General features: G+C 53.5%; 1 protein-coding gene across 1 annotated transcript in view; it reads right to left on the bottom strand.

Annotated features, from left to right (window-relative positions):
* The window catches only part of CDH23 (cadherin-related 23), a 235,780-nt gene that overhangs the window by 181,844 nt on the left and 36,694 nt on the right, over nucleotides 1-17,242 (bottom strand). Inside the window, exons 4-5 of the mRNA XM_012663249.1 lie at nucleotides 7,039-7,151; nucleotides 5,201-5,389 (exon numbers count right to left, since the gene is read on the bottom strand). Of these exons, the coding sequence (XP_012518703.1) occupies nucleotides 5,201-5,389; nucleotides 7,039-7,151 (302 nt within the window). The remainder of the gene's footprint in view (nucleotides 1-5,200; nucleotides 5,390-7,038; nucleotides 7,152-17,242) is intronic.

Raw genomic sequence — 17,242 nt, 5'->3', positions numbered from 1 at the left:
CCATCCGCCTCCTTTCTGCTCCTTGAAAATGCAAGGTCATTTCCCTTGTGGGACCTCTGCCTTAGCAGGAGAGCACCTGCTGCTGGAATGTTCTCTCTGCAGCTCTGCGTGGCTGCCTCCTCACACCGCTTAACCTCAGCTCACACGGCACCTCCTTGGAAGGCATTCTAAGCCCGCTGAGTCAAAAATCACCCCCACCCTGCCACATCACTCACCCTGTTTATTGATGTCTGGACATCCATGTCTACCTGCAATGATGTGGGGGCTTATTCCTCCAGCACAATCTCCCCAGGACCTGGCACAGTGGGCAGGCACGTAGGAGGGGCACAATAATGTTTGTTGAGTGAATGAATAATTGCCCCTTGCATAAATTTCAATATAGTCCCTCAGAAAGGCCAGGGCATCAGCAAATTAATGAGGTCCAAAGGTCTTTGTGAAATGTTTCCAGCTCCCAGAACCAGCTAGAACTGGGCAGTAGAGGCCTCTGTTGGGGAGGACGCAGGGGAGAGGATGGTGGTTCCCCATTCCCCACTCTAATCCCTTTCCTCTGCAAAAAGGATTCTCAAGGACAGCAGCAAATACATTCTGAGAGCCTGTGGGTCAAGAGTGGGCAGAAATAAGGTGGATCGAATGCGTGCAACTCCGGAGAAGAAAGGTCCAGCACACGAGAATGCAATTTCTCCTGACAGCAGATGAGAGGAACTGTCCATGTTCAGCTATCTGGGTCAACTGGGAGGGGTCGTGCGTAATGCAAAAACTATTTAAAAACAAAACCCCTTGCCGGTATTTATAAAGCAGCCGGAGGCGTATGTGGGCCCCCACGCACCTGTCTCCCTCTCCCGCCCCTCCTCTGTCTGTCGGACCCTTCAAAGGGGGGATGCAACCCACAGATGATCCACTCGCATCTAAGTAGAAGAGTGGTTTTTAGGACAGCTGAACAGAAAATTCTAACCGGCCCAACCCGCTCTCGTGCAGACGGGAAACCGGGACTGCCCGTGGCTGACTCAGCTCAGAGGCATGTCAGCGAGGCAAGGCCAGGAGAGGAAAAGTTGACCAAGTGGAGAAACACAGCGAATATGTTGCGGGCAGGGACGGGGGCAAGGATATATACTGTAGGCATCCGAGTGGGTGAGAGTGCGGCTGTTTACCGTGACATCCCAGAACAGAACACCGAGGAAGACACAGGAAAATGCCCAGCAGCCCGAGCAGGGGAATGAGGCCGCCGCAACCTTTAATTTCAAACTCAGAGACGAGCTCCCCACACCGAGGCTGACTTCTGGGGCCTTTGCCTTCAATTTTTTCTTTTCCCGATTTGCATCACAACCACCTATTTGCATCTCAACTGTCACACGGTGCAAATGGGTTTCTGTTGGTTTTGGCCCAGCCCAGCCCTTCCTTCCCTGGCTTCTGTGTGATTTCTATAGCCGGGGAGGGAGAAGAAATTGCTCAGGGAGACCTGACAGTGTGGACAGGGTCCTTGGGATAGAAAGGGCCTCGTTCAAGCACCGCTGTTGCTGTGAATGGCCTGGCAGAGCCTGAGATTCACTAAGAGACTGAGCAGGACCTTAGGTCTGGCGGGGACGGTGAATTAAGGATTAGCATCCTTATCAGGGAGGGCTGCCACGAAGTTCCCACTGGGGGGTTAAGCTGCTTCCTCCGTCCCTGTTTCCCTCAGCACCCACTACTGCCCACAGTGGACTTTTAGGGTCATCCTTCCTACAAAAACTCACAAGGGCCCAGTCTGGGAAAAGCCCTGGGCCATCTCACTGCTACTTTATCACTCAGCCATGCATTATCTCTATCCATGCTTGTTTCCAGAGCGCCTCCCAAGTTCCAGGCAGAGTATACGGCCTGGTTACCCTGTGAGCGCTGGATCATTCGGTGTAATTAGGAGACAGGTATTAACGAGATCACTACACTAATCCCTGGAAAACCACAATGGGGAGTGCGAGGCACTCACATGGTCCTACAGAGCCTACGACAAAGGATTCTGACCTCTCCTCGCGCTCCCTTCCCTCCTCCAAATTTGCTCAATGAACACATTTTTCTGGACTGCAAGCAAAACCAGAGTCACCTTCAACCCAGACACGAATCCCAACAGGTGTACTGTCCTCTCAGAAAGGGAACTGCAAGAAACAACAGTTTTCTAAAATCTCTTTTGCAACAGTTGCCTGATTTCTCCCAGATTCTGGACACTCCGGCAGTGGTCAAGCGCCAGTAACTTCTGTCTCCCGTTCCTGTCACCAATGTGTCTGAACGCGCCACGCTGGGTACCTGGGACATGCCCTTCAGGCCAGCCCTTGGGAGCATTCCCCAGCCAGTGCTGAATCCCTCCGGAGAGGAATGGGAGACACACAAGAGCAGGGCTGGAGCAGAAAGCAACTTGTGCCCCCTCTGATTGAGGAATGAGCCTGGACCACATGGAGGATGGCCCAGAGGACCTTACAGTGGGGTAGCCTGGGCTTCTGGGCTGCCTCTTCTCTTGTTAGCTCTCTCTCTACACGTCGCTGTGCCCTGGAGGAGTGGGATTCTGCGGTGAGGAGCTGGGCCTCTGCTGTCAGACCGGGCAGCAGGGATGGAGAACAGGGATGATGGCTGTGCCTGGGTGGGGGGCAGTCACTCGAGGCAGGCTGCACCCGGACACCTCTCAGCATTCCTGCAGACACTTCGGACGGGGCTCCTAGCAGAAGGAGCCTGAGATAAAACCAAGGGAGTCAGGGTGACCTTGCCAGCCCCCAAGCAGTCGTGGAGAGCAGGCCCTGGGAGTTCTGGCTTTACTGCTGGCAATGCACGCTGGGCCCAGTCCTGGTCAGGGGCTGCAGCTCCTCAATAATGACAATGGCTAACGTTTTGTGTGGCAAGCCCCGTGCAGATCCCTGCATACATCTCTCCTCTCCTCTGCACATCCCTTGTTGATACCCTCTGGGCAGAGGCAATACTTAGCTGCTTCCCCACGTTTCCCAGCCTTCTGCGGTGAGCTGGGGGCATGTAACTATTTGATAGTTCTGGCTAATGGGCGACTGGGCAGAAGTCACAGAGCCACTTCTGGGAAGAAGCACAGAGGAGCCAGTGCTTAACCCTCTAGCTGTCTGTCTCCGCTGCAGTGACCACCACACTGCAGACTGCACCGAGTGACCACATGGAGGGCGGTGTCCCTGCAGACCCATGCTGGACAAGTAATACAGGTGAGAAATAAACTATTTGGGGGTTAACGTGTCACTGCAAAATAAACTGACCGACACATTCTCTTTGTTTTCTATTTCTTTTTTTAAACAGATGAGCACGGTGAGGCTCAAGAATTCACCTGGGGTCACAGAGCTAGTAAATAGCAAGACTGGACTTAAACACAGGCCTTGTCTGATTGCAGAGCTTGTGCTGCCAACACACAAGCTGCCTCCCTTCTGGGAACCTCCCAGATCAAGCCCAAATTCCTTGGCTTGGCATTCGAGGCCCTCCAGGGCCTGTGGCCCAGCCCACCTCCCTACTATACAAAGCCCGCATTGTTCACGTGGGTTACTGCCTGTTCCCTGGATCTACTGTAGGTCTCTGCCTCTGGGGCCTCTCTGTGGGCCCCTGCCCAGCCCAGCCAGCCAACCTTCCTGTGCGTCCCAAGGCTCCGCCCAAGACCCCTCTCACCACAGAGCCTTTCCTGGTCCTCCCAGCCCCTGCTGCCCCTGCTCCAGCAGAACCTGCATTGCCTGTGGCCACTGGACCTTGAACCTCACGCTGGTATTAGAGTTTCTCTTCTCTTGAGCATTGTTCCTCGCCTGAAACCAAGGATGGGACTTTCTTGCGATGTTCTCATTCATACAGTGATCTCTAAAAGGGGGTGCCCACACTCTAGGGGGACACAAGAAGATCCACTGGGGTTTGAGAAAATATTAGAATGTGTTTTTATACCTGTTTTTCTCCCCCTTTAAAAATTACTGCATTTTTGTATATGTTTTAAAATGTATTAATACATATTTGCATAAACACACTGTTGGCCCCTGGGAAGAGGGACCATGGGTTACGCTCCTTGTAAACAGTAGGTGAACAGGACAATCTTTAGTTGTCTCAGACAGACGGGTATGGAGTGACTCAGCAGGAGACGGAAGCACGGGCGCACACACGTGGGCACACACACACATACCCGCACTGGGACTGACTCGCCCATGTGGCCCTGCGTCCTTGGGGGGACGTGTCCAGTTGAAAGAAGGTGACAGGAGGTGGGCAAAGGATGTGGGAGGAGGGGCTCCTGGCTAAGCAGCCAGGGTGGAGAGGGGCTCCTCAGGGGGAGGGGAGGAGGAAGCCTAGCCCGGAGCAAGGCCTGCGCAGGAGCCCCTCTCGAGGAGTAATTGGAGAGAAGCACCTCGGGCTGGAAGACCTAATGGAATTCCTGAGCAGAGTGTGCCAGGGGAGCAGCGGTAATAAACAGAAGTCTTATTAACGTGGTGGCTGCTGGCGGGCAGGGAGGGGGCGCAAAGGGGACGGGGGAGGCAGGCTGAGAGGGTCCTGAAGGGATGGAGACCTGTCCCTAGACAAGCCTGGCCCTCCTCCCGCCTGATGATGGAGGGTGTGGCAGGGCTGGCAGAAGGGGCTGCAGCCTGGCCCAGAGCCCCCTCCCTCCCCATCCTTCACCACCCCCACTTCCGCCAGACCCTTGAGCAAGGCGACGCAGGCATCTTCTTATGGCCAGGGATCCCCTCTGAAGCACTTAGGTCCCCTGGGTGAACTCCTCACATGGAAAAGGGGTGTCATTATTACGCCGAAAACAGGAATCAGGCTTTATGCCAAGGTTGTCGTTTACACAGGAGCATAAACTGGGGCACATGCATCCCAGAGAGATGATCCATCAGGGTGTGAGAAAATGTACTTATGGCTTATTTCTACCTTTTAAAATTGCTATTTTTGTGCATGCTTTATAATGTCCATACTGGAGTAGTATGATGACCATATATATAAATTCTGAGTAAGTAACTACACATTGGAGGTGTGTGCCCACATGTTTTTCACCAGGTGTGGGGGGTAGTCCAAAAGTGGAGACTATGGATTTTTGCAGACTTATTTATCCTCAGAACCTGGCAGAGGCAGGGCGCAGCAATACTTCTTTCTATTTTATAGCCGAGGACCTGACACCCAGCAACGCCTGACATCCCTCCCAGGTTGCATAGCAGAGGCAGGTGGTGGGCCTGGACGGGCCATGTTTCTGGGGACTCACCTCATCCTTGTCCACCACCTGGATGAAGAGGGGAAGGGCGAAGCCGACCTGCGCCAGCTCAGTGATGGCCACGCTGTACTCGGAGCTGTTGAACTCTGGGGCATTGTCATTGATGTCAATCACCAGGATATTGAAGGTTGTGGTGACTGTGGCATCAGACGGGGTGCGGTCATCATTCAGCTCTGTGCCCTGAAGACAGAGGACAATCACTGCAGGGGTGAAGGCAGCCATACTCACAATGACAGCTACTGCTTACCAAGGACTTTCTTGGTGCTAGGCACTGGGCTTTAATGTGAACTAGCCCATCTAATCTTCACCACAACCCCAGGAGGAAGATTCCATCATTAGGGTCCCCATTTTAGTGATAAGGAAACTGAGGCTCAGAAAGGTTAAGTAACTTATACAAGGACACACAGCCACAGTAGGTTTCAAACTCCAGGCAGTAGGATCCTAAAACAGTCAGGAGATGAGTGAGATGGGGTGGGGAGGACTAAACAGATCTGGGAGTTCACTGAGAGGCAAAGAGAAAGTCTTTACTCAATTTTGCAGATGACGAAACAGGCCAGGAATTGCTGTGCTGGTGGTCAATCAAGACATAGTTGAGCATCTGCTATGGACTGAACACTGTGGCTGGCGCTGTGAGGGTCTGGGTCGAACTCAGAAATAGGTGGGCTCATTCAGATATCTGGGTGCTCAGTTTCTGGATCAGAACCCCAGGCCCCAAAATAGCCATTCCCAGTTCTGATCCCACGCTTCCAAACCAGAATCTCCGGGCAAGAGACACAGGAACAGGTGGTTTTCACCAGCTTCCCGGGGCATTCGGATTCGCAGCCCAGTCTGGGAGCCCACCCTCACATTTTGTATAAAGATGGAAAGCTGAGCTGGAGTCCTACGGGGAATGGGGGTGGTGCTGGGACCAGGGGGCCACACTCTCCCAGTGGAGCTGACCACTCGCCTGGGCAGGAGGGCAGCAGAGAGAGGAGGGGAGGGCTGGGGAGGGGGGAAGGTGGTGTTAGCATGCTCTCCCGCGGCTCACCCACCCCTGAACAGGTGAGAGGCAGGGGCAAATCCATCGCTGCTGCAGGTCCTCTCAAGGTCAAGGAGAGCAACTGAGGGCCAGCTGGGCTGTGCCATCTTCCCCATGCCCATGGAAGGGTCCCCTTCCCAGAGCCCCTCGCCTCAGTCTTTGGGCCACCCCCTCCTCTCAATCGATGGCTGGGGCTGGGCGGGCCCCTGTGCTCAGGCAGGATCCACACCCCTAAACGGGTCTTCCCGGGGAATGGCTCAGCAAGTCATTGATTTCAATTAAAACCGACCATGAGTGGCAGGCGGCTGCAGGGGCAGGGGTGTGTGTGGCTCCGCCGCACCTTCCAGGGTGGGGACCCCAGCAGCTTCCGCTCCCTCCCTGTGGCATCGCTGTTTCTTAACCCAAGAATGCCATTAAATTTAGAAATGGGACAAAACCCCCCAAATGAGGCAAACTTAAGAATTCTAGGTGGCTTCAACAGAGGAAGCGTGGGACAACAGTTAGGACCTCAGGATGAGCACCTACTATGTGCGTCCTCATCCCTGAGATGGGGATAAAAGTCCCAATGCTGTGTGGTGTTGGTAACGGATGTGAAATGCCCAGCAGACCTACACTTGATCACACACTTGGTACCTTCCTGACAGGGCCCCTGGGCGGGAGCCCGGGGAGTCAGTGCAGAGTGACGGAGCAGAAGTGACATCCTTCTGGGGCCTGCAGCTGGGGCAGAGCCCTCGGACACTGCTGGGGCCTGGCATCACAGCGAGGGCATCTCCTCCACCTGGGGTGCGGGTGCCTACCACCCGGCTCTCACCTTCACGGTCAGGATGAAGCCGTGGCTGTACAGGGGGTTCTCCCGGTCCAGCAGTCCATTCAAGGTCAACGCCCCACTGATGTAGTCCAGGGCAAAGATGCTGTTGGTATTCCCTGCAAGAGAGAGAAGCATTCCAGGTGTGACTGGGCCCAGGGCAGGTGGGCAGGGAGCTGGGGCCGGGGCTCCTCTCTGGGCATGCAGACTCATCAGTAACTTAACAGAATTGCTGGTTAAAGAGCAGCAGAGAGGGCGCTGGCGTCCACAGGAGCCTACAGTCCAGGCAGTCAGCAGACAGCAGCCATCACAGAATGAGAACATCAGGCCCTTTCCAGTCTCCTTCCAGCCTCTTCCTAAGCCAGGGAGAAAGTCTCCGTTTGGCGCTCGTATACCTTTAACACCTCTCCGACACTGGCTCACTCCCCTTTCCAACAAAGCAAGAGCAGGCTTCAGGCTCGGAGCCTTCCTAAGGGAGTGGTACCCACCTAGGGCGCAGTAACCTTCTTTTGTTTCCCTTGTGCTTATTTTCATGGTCACATTCTATTCTATACTATTCTATTCTAATTTTCTATTTATGGCAGTGATGTAAAGTTTCCTTTTATGATAAATATAAGTTAAAGACATAATTCAGTTTAAAAAATAAGTGCTTACGTTAAGTGCTTATTAAAATTTAAGATACACATGTACAGTACTGACAGAAATCATACCCAAACGACACCTGTCTCAAACCAATGCCTCCGTAACCCCACCTCCTCTCCCTCCACAGGCACCCGGCGCCCTCACACTGGTTTCCTGGGGTTCCCCAAATCACCATGCTCATTCCTGCCCCCTCGTCTTTCAGTGCCCACCTTCCTCTCTTGTTCTTACCCTCCCGGACTCCCAGCCCAGTGCCTGCCTGACCTCCTCCTCCAGGAAGGGCGCCCTGACTTCTCTAGCTGACCCCTTCTGGTCCCCATAGGCAGTAGCCACTGTTCTGTAACTGACTGTTCTCCAGTTGCTTCCTGTGTGTTACTTTAATCTTCCTGCTCTGCTGAAAAGCCCTCTGAAGGTGGGGGACTTTCACGACTGCCCCTCAAGGTACCTGGCCAGTGTGGGCACAGGGTGGCAGGCGCGTTCCCCACCTGGGCCAGCTCTGCATGGGCTCCCACCCTTGCCCTGGTGACCTTCCCACCAGGCTGTGAATTCGCCTGGGAAATCGCAATCCACTCTGCTCTCTTCTTCACTAACCAGGTTGCCGGTCCATTCACATACTCCCTCCTTCCCATTCACTCACACACCTAGCAATCCTCAGGGCAGCCGTCCTACAGCCAGGCCCTGAGCTTGGCATTGTGGGGCATGAGCATGTCAGTCTGCCAGGAATGCTGACACTGAAGGATCTGCAGCCTGGAAAGGGACCTCTGGCATCTCCAAGATTCACAGCGCAGGTAGAGGCTGCTCACAGACAGGAAAGCTCAAAGAAGGAAAGCTTCATGGAGGAGGTGGCATTAATTTCCTAGAGCTCATACTAGCTGTGTGACCTTGGACAACTTACCTAACCCCTCTGTGCCTCGGTTCCCTCACCTTTAAAACAGGGATAATAATGGCATCTACTTTATAGGGTTATGAGGATGAAATGAATGTGAAAGTGTGTATATATTGCCTTGAGACAGTTCCTCAGTAAGTGTTGTTGCTGTTAACGTTTGAGCTGGATCCCTGAGTACGGGCGGGATTAACACCCAAGCCTCAACACACGGGGAACACCAGGATTGCCCATGGAAGCTGCTTTGCTCCTCCCCTACCTGGCTCTAAAGGGATCTGTGCGTAGTAGGGCTCATATCATCTCTCGGATTAACTAGGGGAAAGGACAAGGGGAAACAATTTCCTCTTCTTACTTTAGACTTTGGGACAGAGGCTGTTCTTGGTCAATCCATGCTGAGTTACCGCCTGTGCAGCCCACTTTTCCCCGGGCCAGTGACTAGAGGCCTGCTCCCTCCTGACCTCCCAGCCCACCGCAGGGGTCGGCCGGCCGAGACGGGGAGAGGCTGCTGATGACTGTGGAGCCTGTTTAGGTCTCTCGTCACCCCAGACTATGGGCTTCGGGGTCTCTGACGCAGGAGGGGATGCCACTCCTTCTTGCCTGAGGCTTCCTCCCGTGGCCATCAGAGACCAAGGTCCCTTCCTGCTGGGTTCTGTACTGGGGAGGACAGGATTGCAAGGAGGCACAGAAATACATGACTAGAGGGAGTCTCTTTGGCTGGGAATTTTGCTGCTGAGGAAACAAAAGATGTGTGCTTTCATCTGCTCATTCATTCATTTACAATTATTGTGCTTCTTCGAATGGGGACACATTCTGCTGGGGGTGGCAGCCCTCTAGCACAGGGCCATCAGTGTCGAGTGGGTGAAGCACAGGGGTCTTGTGTGGGGCTGTGTCCTCTGAGCCCCTAAGGCTGAGCTGAAGCTTCCGGAGGCAAGACCTCAGAGCCTGCCGCCCCTCCCCACCACACTCACAGGCATGGGCCTCCTCCCCAGCCCCCACGGCCAGCATCCCATCATTCCCAATTTTCATATAAATCTATTCTTTCCAATAAAGGAACCTATCAAATGTTTAACTAAACGTGATTCAATTTTTATCTTTGTGAGATTTTTCTTATAAATCATTCACAAACCAGAAGCCCCTTGTTAAATGATGTGCTTTAGTTTTTGGTTTGGAAAACAGGCTTACCAACCCTGGACCCTCAATTGTGTCTTCCCGCCTAGCGCCTAGGCCCCGTTCATGGTCACGCTGCCCACTACCAACCCAGCATCTGTCCCCAGCACGTAAAACACCCCTTGCTGTGACCTAGGCACCTCCTCCAACAAACCTGCAGGCAAATACCCCCCAAATAGCACACATTGAAACAAACGTGGGACCCTCCCCAACACACACACACACACACACACACACACACACACACACACACTTCTTTTCCACACATCTATCTGTGTGGCATTCCCCTTCCAGCCTCCTGCCAAGAACAAATGACTAACTAACTCCCAGGACCAACAGCCAGAAAAGGCTACACCTAGGGAGCTGACAAGGCCACCAACGTGACGCCCTGACTCAGTGAGATGCTCTTACTGTCACCATGGCAACATTAGCACTTGCTGGGCTGCTGCTGGTCTCGGGCAGGGGCAGGAGATGAGCCTTGCACCCTAAGCAGGAAATGCCAAGGGCATGTCTCACTCAGAGATTCACTGATTCCTTTATTCACTTTCACTCATTCCTTTAAGCTCATATTGAGCGCCTACTGTGTGCAAGGTGCTGTAGAATCAGCAGAGAAAAGCAGGCAAGGTTCACGCCTTCAGTCTCGCGTGAGGGTCCCAAGGATCGACATGCAGGCTATCGTCACACTACTGAAAGCGTGAGCACTTGCTGAGCTAAGGACCCTGAAGACAAGCAACATGGAACGGAGAGGGGTTACGATTATGCCCTCTTCAGGCAGACTGCATGGGTTCAAATTGCGGTTCTGCTACTTACCAGTTGTGCGACCTTGAACAAGTTACTTGCCATATGTGGGCCTTCATTTCACAGTCTGTAAAATGGGGGTAATAATAGCACCCACCCAGGGTGTTGCTGTGAGGAGTAAATGAGCTAATATGGTGCTCCCCTGCCCAAGGAGCCTGTGACCCCAGCAGGGACACGGAGCCAGTGTGAGGCTCTTGCCAGGAGAGAGTTTACCTGTTGGCCCCCCTGAGGCCAAGGCCCAGGACAAAAACCCTCAGATCCACAAGGTCTCACACCCAGGGCTCTAACGTCTGCTCCTTCCATCACTCACCCCTGGGGGGCACTGTTTCCCTGCCTCGTTCTTCCCCAACTCCCACATCCTCCCTTCCCGGGGACTGTGGGCTTGGCAGCTGCACTCACGAATTTCTTTGCTCTCCTAGAAACTGACACCAACATGTCAGCCCTCTGCTCTCCCAGACATTCTTTATCCAAGTCCCATGGGGGGCTGGGGCGGCTCACTGGGGACGCCTTTCACCTGTTCAGCCCCATCGCTGAGCAGAAGGGCAGCTGCCTCCCCTGGGCGGACAGGTGCTATCTTGAGTGTGTGGGAGGTATACCTGGCAGGGGAGGGGTTCTCAGGGTGGAAGTGGGGGCTGCACCTTTAGTGTCCTAAGGATTCCGGGAACTGGTGACTCAAAGCAACCACAAAAGAGAAAAGCAGGTCATTCTGGCCATGCTGCTTCTCCTAGGGGGACAGCCACCTCCTCTAGGAGGTCCAAGCATCAAGACCTTTTCAGATTTTCAAGAGGGAGGTTGAGAGGGTATGAATCACGTCTGCAAAAGCGTGAAAGGCTGCCGAGGTAGGGGTCACAGCTTTCATTCCCCTATTTATTAAAAAATAGTAGCTGCTACTTATCGAACGCTTACCATGTGGCAGGCACTGAGCCAATCTGTTCGCACAATTATATTACTTATTCTTTACAACCACCTGATAAGAAGATACCCCGTTTTCCATGAGAGGAGGCAGGCTCAGAGATGTTAAATAACTTGCCCATGGTCACATGACTGGTAAGTGGCCAGCTTGGACTTAGATTTATGTCTCTTTCCCTCCCGCAAGCATTTGCCCTACACACACGTTTGCGCCCACTCTGCACTTGGCCCTGTGCTATGGCATGGGGAAATATAGTGAGACAAGTAGGGGATCATCCTCCTTCGTAGAGCGAGGTATCAACAAACTTGCTCTTTCTTTCCAGAGAGAGTCCTAGATAAAAAACATTATCTACTCTGGAAAGTTCTAGATCAACGTCTCCATGACAGAGTTCTACACAGCAGCAGAATGTGCACGTGGCGATGTCTTCCAGGATCTGGAGAGGTGGCCTGCAGCTGGGACCAGAGGGAGAGGCAGGGCTGGAGACAGGAGCCGTCAGCACAGTGGCACCGGGGACTCGCTTCGGCACTGAGGAAAAGTGGCCCAGGCAAGGCTGGCCTTCATGGCAGATGTTTGCTTCTCCAAGGCTAAGCAGGGATGTTTAGAGCCGGGGGGAGAAGAGTGGCAATGGCCAGAGACGAAGGTGGAGACCAGCGCGCGCCAGGTGCCCGCTGGCAGCAGGAGCAGCCCGACAGCGACGCTCGGCAGCCTCACACGGCACCCCCGGGCTCAGGGGGAAGGTTTGGCAACGGCCACTGGCCTGGTTGTCAGACGTCCCCAGAGTCAGACTTTAACACACTCAGGGAGGGTGGGGCACAGAAGTGGGGACAGTAAGTGCAGGTGCTGCTGCCCCAGAGTTGGCGTAAAAAACAAGGCGAGAGGCGGAGTGGCAGCTAGAGGGCGCAGCAGAGTCAAGCACAGGGCTTCTACAGTTTTCTAGACGGTCAGAGGCAGAGGGAGGGGGCTGCAGGCGGGTGGTCAGACCTGGGGGGAGGGCAGCTCTCTCGCTGGGCTGTGGGGGGCAGGGGCAGCACAGGCTCCCCCTCCCACCTCCTGGTTCCTGCAGGCTGGTAGGCCCCCCTCCACTCTGCACCCCTCCTCCTGCCTGCTGCCAAATCTCATCACTCCCATATCTTGTCCCCTTGTTATCTCCCGGGCAGCATCGCGACCCACAGTGGAGCCGGGTCTGGTGAAAAGCAGTTCAGTGAGTGGCCGATGGTGCGTGTGGGAACACAGGCTGATGACTTTCAATTGCTTTGTCTGCTCCGCCGGGCTAACAGCCACCGTGTCCTGCCTTCGCTCCCCTGCCTTGGAGGTAGAGGAAAAACCCAAGGCTGCCCCTCCGGTCCGAGTCCTGCCCTTTCTGAAGACCCAACGTCGCCTGCTACAGGAAGCTGAGCCTCATCTCTGGCTTCCCCTGGGCCCTTGAGGGCTGGCGGCCCTGTGCTGTGGGGCCCCCTGGTTCTCACGCCCAGAGACCCAGTGTGGCCCTGAGGAGCGTGGCCTTGGGGATGAGGGCTGGGGTCCCATGCTTGCATCGCCGGCAGTACCCAGAATGGCATTCATTAAATATTTGTTGGATGGCCTGAAGATTGTCTTCCTGCAACCAGCAAGTAAGAGGTGGGGGCACATTTGGGCCCCCGTGTCCAAATATGAGAGAAAAGAAGAAAAAGCCGTGGCTTACGAAGAGCTCGTAATCTTCTGGGTCTAAGCAACCATCCCTTCAAATACCAGTCCCTGAATGGAGGCAGGAGGCTGGACGAGATGACCTGTGGGATGCCGATCCCTCCCTGGCCTCTGACTTGGTCACCTGGCCCTGCCCAGGAAGGAAGTGAGAAGAGCTGGGATTTGCACTCCGCTCCCTCTTCTAGCCAGTCTGCGTGGGAGTCTGTTGCCCCAGCACCAGGTGGGGACTGCCTGCTGAGCACAAACCCTGGGGATGAAGACAGAGCCAGGTGCCAACAACAGCTCTGCACTTAGCAGCTGTGAGACCTCCTGCAAACCGCTAATTCCTTCGAGCCAAATTCCTCATCTGTGAAGTGTGGATAACAGCTTCCACCTTACTGGGCTGCGTGTGGGTCAGGTGTGATCATGTATGCAGAGCACTTATTGTGGTGCCTGGTACGTAGTAGGTGCACATTTTGGTTCCTGTCTGTTCTTTTCCTGCCAGGCCTGTTTTCCAAACAGAAGAATCAGACCAAGTTAGTCCCAGCTGTGGCCTATCCCATCCGGAGGGCCAGAGGCTCTCCCCACAATGGCCAACATATACTGAGTTCTTACCTTGTGCTGGGCCCTGGGCAAGGTGTTTACGTGCACATCTTTCTCAGTCTTCACAAATCCCTATGAGATAGGCAGACTATCCCCATTTTACAGATGAGGAAACTAAGGCACAGAGAGGTTAAAAATAACCAGTACTAGGTCACCTAGGCAGTGGGGGGCGGAGCAATGAGTTAAACTCAGCTCCCACGAAGCTAAAGAGTTCATGTCCCATCCAGAGGCCCCCCCCCCGACCACGTTCCTGTCTCCACTGCCAGGTGTAGTCCACTAAACAGTTATGCTTGATTGGACTAAGCCACCTGGGCCCCTGGGGCAGGCTGGCCTGCAGGCCCGTCACCGGCCAGTGGAGCCACATCATTCTGACGGGCATAGAACTGCATCACCGTCTGATGAAACTTAGGAGTCGTATGAGATATGGGGTCTGGGCAAGGTATCTTATGAATTAAAAATTGTTACTTAGCTGCCTGCTGACAAAAGGGGGCCTGCATCCTGGGTGGCATCTGGGCTGGCTGCATTCAACAGCTCCGTGATCAACATATGGCAACCAGCGGTGTGGGTTACCGCAGCCTTCAACCAGGGGAGGGGGCGGGCTGAGAGCCTGCTGCCTACCTGAGGACCCTGGGGCGGGGGGTGGGGGGAGCTGACCCCCTCCACAAAGCTTTCCCCAAGGTGCCTGGTACCCTCTTCCCTGCAGATCTTTGCCAGGTGCCTCGTCTGCATTTGGGCCTTAGCTCAAACGTCACTCCACAGAGCAGCCCTCCCCGACCTCCCCACCTTCCCACCCTCACCCGTCACACTCCCTCCCATGCCTGCCTGCATTTCTTTCAAAGCACGTCTACTTTCTGAAGGTCTCTTTTCATCTGCTTATGTGTTTCTTACTGTCCCCCCACTAGAACGTAAGCCCCAGGAGGGTGGGGACTGGGTTTCCCCAAGTGCCCAGCAGATACACAGTAGGTGATCAATAAATGTTTTCTGAATGAATGAGTGGGCTGAAGCAGGAATGTCAGAGCGCCACTCTGAGGCTCGTGCAGAAAGCTACAGGGGAGCTGACAATGGGATGACTCCCAATGTCACACACCACGGAACACTGCAACTGCACCAGGGCCCACGAGGAGGGATTGGCCAATTAGCAGTTCCAGCTGGGGCTATAATTCCCTCCTGGTGCAACCGTGGAGATATGTTTGTTGGAGCCGAGCCATCTCAGTTAATTACAGTTATTACTGTCCAGCCAGGGCAGGACAACCTTTGGGCCCTCAAGTAGGTGCGAGTTGCAGTCTGCTTGCCGTACAGGCGCTTCACACAATGACGGTTTTTATTAAGCTCCCTTAAACCAACACATGATTACCTCTCCTAATAAGACTACAAACTGGACTCTGATTAATTTGCTAATAACTGGCTCCAATTTACGAAACATTAACTTGAGTAGCCAAGGATAGTCAAACCTATGATGTCGGGATTGCCAAGGGTCAGGCCACACTCCTCCCACCCCCCGCAGTGCACTGTGCAGGGCTCCCTGTGACATGGAAAGCCCTAGAGAACGGCCCTGGTCCTCTGAGGATGCTTTATTGGCGACCGGCAAGACATTACCAGGGACTACAGTTGGAAACACAATCTCTCCCTTTCTTGAAAAACCTTTATTCTGCAACTGGGGGCATTTATTCAAAATAATCATGGATGTGCCCACAAATGCAGCCACCAGTATGTTCACCATGGTGTCGTTCAGTAAGGAAAACTGGGGACAGCCTAAATGTCCGATAGTAGGGGATTAGTTAAATAAGTTATGATATGGAAATTCAGTCGGCCACTAAAAAGTTGCAGAAGAGAAGTTAGTGACTTGAAAAAATATACGTGCTTAAGACATGTTAAAAAAAGAAAGGAGTCACAAAATAGCGTAGTTCTGTAAGATTTTTTTTTTTTTTTTGGTTTAAAAAATGTATGCATAGGAAAAGGAATGAAATGTTAACAAAATGTTAACCAAGATTATCTGAGTGATAATGCCAGGATAGTTTCTCATCCTCAGCACTGCTGACATTTGGGGCTGGATACGGCTTTGCTGTGGGGGCCTGTCCTGTGCATCCCGGGATGTTTAGCAGAGTCCTGGGCCTCTACCCCCCAGGTACCACCAGCAGCTTCCCCACATGTGACAACCAAAAAATCTCCAGACATTGCTAATGTCCCCTGGAGGGATAATCGCCCCTGGTTGAGAACCATTGTTCTGTAGCCATTTCAGCTTTTCTCTTTCGGACTTGTTTGAATTACATTTGTTTTAAAAAAAGGTCAATACAAGTTCCTTTAAGAAATAATCCCCGAAGTTCTGCAACTACACAGTGGCCACGGTTGCACAACATTGTGAATCTAATGAACGCCACTCAGTTGTACACTTTAAAATAGTAAATTTTATGTTATGTATATTTTACCACAAAAACATCCCCAGGGTTTGATGATGTGTGTCTGTGTTCCAAGTTGGTGCTAGATGCAGGCTGATTCGTACACTGACTCACTGTAATGGGCAAGTCTTCCTCTATGTGGGTTACCGCCATTACTCACAACAATTTGCTGAATTTACTCTCCCTGAGGGCAGGGACCTTTCCTGCCTTGGTCATGGCTGCATCAGTGGGGGGGATGAAGGAAGGTTATTTGCTCACAGAGGCATTTGCAAGGCACTGGAGAGGTGAGGTCTCTGCCCCCAAGCAGCATCCAGTCTAGATGTGGAAACAGGACCCGTGCCAAAAAGGGGCCGAACCCTGCTGAGGGCAGCTCACCAGGCCCTGGAAGATTCCTGCAGGGGGGCTGGTGAAGGAGGGGCTCCTTCATCTGGGCCTCGGAGGGCAGGGCTGGGGTAAGCATGGAGAGAGAGGACATTCCTGCCAGGGAGACCAGCGTGAGCTAGAGGGTGGAGGTGGGACCATCGCTTCCCAGGTGGGGAGCCAGGAGGAGGGCGGATGGTTCATAGGAAGCCAAGGCAGCAGCAGCTGATGCCAGGAGGCGGGAGCTTCTACCGCCAGGCAAGCAGTTTGGATTTTTGTCTGACAGCAGCGAGGAGTCTCTGAAGGAGGCAGGCTGGCGGCAGGAAGGCCTGTTGGTGGTGAGGCGCAGGCTGGGTGATGGTAGTAAGAAAAAGAGCAATAACGACAGCAACATTTACTGCGGGCCCACTGCATGACAGGCAGGGTTCTGTGCGCTTTACATGTTGTTCTTCACGGCCACTCCATGTGGAGGCCATCATCATCATCGTCATCATTATTATTCCCATTATTATTGTTGTGCCCATTTTACAGGTAAGAAAACTGAGGCACAGAGAGAGTAAATGATTTGCCTGAAGTCACACTGCTGGTAAGTGGCAGAACCAGGATTCAAGGCCAGGCGGTGTGCCTCCAGAGCCTGCAGGCTTGGTCCACACGCCAGCCTGCCCCCGATGGATGGGAAAGAGGTCTGTTTCTGCCTGTCGACAAAGCACTTTGCATATCTGTTCACATGCACAATCTTAGTGGGTTCTCAAATGCCCTGTGAGGCCAGCACTGCTACCCCATTTATCGGAT

The sequence above is a fragment of the Propithecus coquereli genome, unplaced genomic scaffold (assembly GCF_000956105.1).
Source record: "Propithecus coquereli isolate 6110/MARCELLA unplaced genomic scaffold, Pcoq_1.0 Scaffold80, whole genome shotgun sequence".
In the NCBI taxonomy this organism is placed as follows: domain Eukaryota; kingdom Metazoa; phylum Chordata; class Mammalia; order Primates; family Indriidae; genus Propithecus; species Propithecus coquereli.
This window is presented reverse-complemented; position numbering and strand designations above follow the sequence as displayed.